At 20.8% G+C, this 5,000-nt stretch overlaps 2 protein-coding genes across 2 annotated transcripts in view; both read left to right on the forward strand.

Annotated features, from left to right (window-relative positions):
- Positions 1–94: 94 nt before the first annotated feature.
- PGSY75_0717300 (putative transcription initiation factor IIE, alpha subunit) lies at positions 95–1,776 on the forward strand (the record flags this gene model as incomplete). Its single annotated transcript, XM_018785014.1, has 4 exons — positions 95–580; positions 731–965; positions 1,215–1,586; positions 1,691–1,776. The coding sequence occupies 4 exons, from the start codon at positions 95–97 to the stop codon at positions 1,774–1,776; spliced, it is 1,179 nt and encodes a 392-aa protein (XP_018642515.1).
- Positions 1,777–2,848: 1,072 nt separating this feature from the next.
- The window catches only part of PGSY75_0717400 (putative queuine tRNA-ribosyltransferase), a gene marked incomplete at both ends in the record, with an annotated part of 2,289 nt that continues 137 nt past the window's right edge, over positions 2,849–5,000 (forward strand). Inside the window, one exon of the mRNA XM_018785015.1 lies at positions 2,849–5,000. This exon is cut by the window's right edge and continues 137 nt beyond it. Coding sequence (XP_018642516.1) covers positions 2,849–5,000 — 2,152 coding nt within the window.

Here is a 5,000-nt window from a genome sequence, read left to right on the forward strand (position 1 = left end):
TTTTTTTTTTTTTTTTTTTTTTTTTTTTTTTTTTTTTTTTTTTTTTTTTTTTTTTTTTTTTTTTTTTTTTTTAATTTGTTTCTTATAAAAAAAAATGGAGAACAGTAAAGACATTTTTTATGATAAGGAAAAAAAATTTTTTCAATATCTGATGATATATATTAGTAGATTTTTTATGAGTGATGAAGAAATAGTTATCTTTGATTTATTTATTAATAACGAATGTCTATATTTAGAAAAGGATATTGTTAATAATATTAATATGAATGAACAAAAGATAAGAAGTATCCTATCTAAGTTATTAAAAGATAAATTCATTATAGAAATACAAAAATATAAAAATAATGAAAAAGGAAGCAACTTTCAAACATTTTATTGTTTAAATAATTATATAGTCTATGTACTAGATTTTAGGATTAAACAAATGGAAAATGAATTGCAAAAAAAAAAAAATGAAAGTGATATTTATATTTGTAATTTTTGCAATGCCACATATTCTCAGCTAGATGCTCAGATACTTCCCTTAGATCCTTACGACGCTCATTTTTTGTGTTACTGTAATAATAAAATAGAGTTAATCGTAAGGAAAACAAATCGATAAAAAAAATAATATAATAAATATAATATAATGTAATAAGATTATTGGTTGCCATTTTGTAAATATATAAATGTCTACATATATAAATATGTACATATATATATATATATATATATATTTTTTTCCGTACAGGAAAATGACGATCACAATGATGAAAAGATCTACAACAAATACACCAAATATCTTAACATTTTAAAAGAACATATAGAAAAACTAAAAAATTATTTCATTCCTTTATATACTGAAAAATTCAGTAGAAAAAATGTAAACTCCAATTCTTTCTTTTTTGAACGTTCCTCCGATGAATCACTTACAAATAATTCTTCTGAGGTGTCCATGACAAATAACTCATCACTAATTTCGCAAAGTAAAGCACAAAAAAAAAAAAATAAAAAAAAAAAATAAAATAAAATAAAGAAAAAAAAAAAAAAAAGAAAAAAAAAAAACGTACAGCGAATATTATTTTATTTGCCTGAACAGTTCATGTGAAATATGAATAAGTCATAATTTTTTAATAAGCACATTATAAAAAAAAAAAATAATAATATATGCACATATAAATAAATAAATAAATATATATATATATATATACATATATATATTTTTTTTTTTTTAGGTCAACTTAATAAAGTTGTGGATGGAGGGAAAAGAAAAAAAGACGATGCCTTTACAGACACGTGTAGTAGTAGCATTTTGAAAAAAGACAAGAAGATAAAAATATGTATGAATGTAAAAGATAAGAAGAGTGTAAGTAAACATGTGGAACATGAGGATCCGACAAAACATGTAAGAAAGAATAATAATATAAAGATGGAGAATATTATAAGTAAAGAGAAAGAAAAGAAAAATAAACAAAATGAAAAAATGGTTCAACAGAATATAACTAAAGGTAATGAAAACACAAAACATTCAGAAGAAGAACAAATGCTTGAGTCTGAGTTGCCATTTTTTTATGTCAAGAAATATAACAAGAGATTCTCACTTTTAGGTATGAAAAAAAAAATATATATATATATATATATACATATTTATATATGTACTTTTTTTATATTATATGAATTATATTTGACTCCTCTTTTGTACTTTCTGTAGATGCTCAAAAACTACAACAAGACATGACACAAGAAGAATTTGAGAATTTCATGGATTTACAGGAAACTTATCTAGATCAACTTTAAAATAAAAAAATATATATAGAGAGAGAGAGATATATATAGAAAAATTATATTTTTCATTTATTATTTGTTATTTTTTTTGGTACAATATAAATATATAAATATATATATATATATATATATATATATATATATATTTTAATTAATCCTTTATGTATTAATCTTAAAAGTTTTAATTTTTTTTTTTTTTTTTTTTTTTTTTTGTAGTATTTTTATGTTTATGAATATAAAACACCTTTTGTTTCTATTTATTTTTTTTATTATTTATATTTTATGTTTTAAGCTTTTACATGAATAAAAATAAAAAATTATCACCAAAAAAAAGAAAATATACATATATATATATATATATATATATATATAATATATATATTTTTGTTTAATTTCATTACTTTTATATGTTTATATTATCATTTTCATATGTGAAATAATAATTAATTTGTTTTAATGTTTTTTTTTTTTTTTTTTTTTCATAAAGATTTTTAACTTTTATTATTATGTACATATATATATATATATTATATTATATTATATTATATTATATTATATATATAATCTATACCTTAACTATTTTTGTAGAACACTTATACATACTATAAATTTTTTATGTTTGTCGAGTTGCATTATTATATATAATATATATATGTATATATAATAAACAAAGAGAGAACACAGAAAATTAAATAATATATTTATTTATATTATTCTTTTTAGATATGAACCTTTTTTTTAAAGTTTCTATGTGTTGTTATTATATGATCCCTATAATACTGAAGAAAAAAAAAAAAAAAAGAATCATGATGTTTTTTTTTTTTTTTTTAAATGAAATTGTTATAAATAATAAATATATATAATTAAATAAATGTCACTATAATCATACAACAATAAAATAAAATAAATCAAGATAAAATAAAATAGTAATTATAAAATATATAAATTAAAAATTTCCGTTACATATATATTATATATATATATAATATTTATTTATTTTAATTTGTTTCCACGAAAAACACATATATAAAGTATACAACGAAGAGCTGTATGAACAAAGCCAAGAAATAATAAAAAGAAAAAAATGAGTGACGAAAATAATGGCATATTAATAAATAAGAGAGAAAATGAAAAAATAAATGAAGAACAATGTAATACTACAAATATTAAATATGAAGAACAATGTAATACTAAAAATAGTAAGTGTGAAGAACAATATAATACTTCAAATAATAATTACTATGAGGAACCTCTTGGATATAATTTTTTAACAGCAGAAGATCATGCGAATTATAATAATTTTATAAAATTCTGTAAAGATAATTTTGCTTATATTGATATGAAAGATATTAATAGAGTAATTAATAAATTAAGAGAGGGTCCAAATAAAGATTATTTTTGTAATTATATAAGTAGCTCAGATGAGAGTGATATGGATGATAATAAAAAAAGTAATATAAATGTAGATTATATAAATGATAATGAGAAACATACTGATAGTCATAAAAAGAAAAAAATTAAAGATTACCGCAAAAACTTGAAGCTTATAAATATAAAAAAAAACAAAAGAGCTCGTATCAACCTTATCGTAATAAAAAAAAAGTATCTTAATGATAACAATAATGACAATAGTGACAATAATGACAATAGTGACAATAATGACAATAGTGACAATAGTGACAATAATTATAATAATAACCATCACAGTAATAGTAGTGAGCGCCCAGAGAAAAACACAATTATATTGTCTCCCATCTTTATGCCTGTAGGAACAAAATGCTGTATTAAAGGATTAACATTAGAAGATGTAAACGACATATGTGATTATATAATTTTAAGTAATACGTATCATTTATCTAATATATATGATATGTCCATATTTCAATATAATAAAGATATAAATAATTTAATAAAATTTCCAAACGCCATGCTTACAGATTCTGGTGGATTTCAGATGGTCTCCTTAAGTAAACGAATAAAAATTTTAGAGGAAGGGATTTTATTTAATAATATTTATAATAGTGAGGTTATAAAGAAAAATATAAAAATGTGTAATGTTGATGATATAATAAAGAGAACATGTGAAGAGGTTGGTAACGACATGTGTAATAGTATGGTAGTACATGATAATGTAACTGATGAGGAATCTGGTGAGGTAAATAAAAAAGTATATGGTGAGGTAAATAAAAATATATCTAATGAAATAAATAAAAATTATTCTGATGAAATAAATAAAAATTATTCTGATGAGGTAAATAACAACATATATGATGAAATAAATAAAAAAATATCTACCAAAACTCATGACATTACAAATGAACATCATCCTTGTGATGCGACAAAATATTTAGAGTCAGGAGAAGATATATTACTATCCCCCGAGATATCAATAAGGCTTCAAAATTTTATAGGGAGTGACATAATCATGGCTTTAGATGATGTTCGTTCATCTTTAGAAGAAAATAAGAATAAGATTGAAGAAGCTACTCATCGCACTAATAGATGGTTAAAGAGATGTATAGATATTCATAAAAAAAAAGAAGAACAAAGTTTATTTGGCATAGTTCAAGGTGGGTTACATATCGATTTAAGAAATATATCAATGGATTATATTTTACGTCAGAAGTTAAATGGATATGCTGTTGGAGGTTTATGTGGAGGAGAAAAGAAAACGAAATTTATTGAAATTATTAATCATTGTTCAAATGAAAATAATAAGAAATATAATTATTTGCCAACAAATAAATGTAGATATATAATGGGAATTGGATATATAGTTGATATAATATTTTGTTCTTTATTTGGATATGATATGTATGATTGTGTATATCCATCTCGAACAGCAAGATTTAATACAGCTGTTAGTTTTGATGGAACTATAAAATTAAAACAATCCAAATATAAATATGACTTTTCACGCTTAGAAAAAAATTGTAACTGTTATGTTTGTTTAAAATATACAAAGGCATCATTACATTTTCTTATATCCAAAAGAAATACAATAACAAATGTTTTATTAACATTACATAATATTTATTTTACTCTTTATATGTGTCATTTGATGAAGGTAGCTATTTTTTCAAATAAACTCGATCAATTCATAACAACTTTTTTGTATAATCATTTTGTTATTGGAGTTAAGAATGGCAATTACAAAATTCCTTGTCCTGATGATAACGAAAACAAAATGAGTAATCATCATAATATAAACATTAATGATATTAATAAAACTGATA

This window comes from Plasmodium gaboni, chromosome 7, assembly GCF_001602025.1.
Source record: "Plasmodium gaboni strain SY75 chromosome 7, whole genome shotgun sequence".
In the NCBI taxonomy this organism is placed as follows: Eukaryota; Apicomplexa; class Aconoidasida; order Haemosporida; family Plasmodiidae; genus Plasmodium; species Plasmodium gaboni.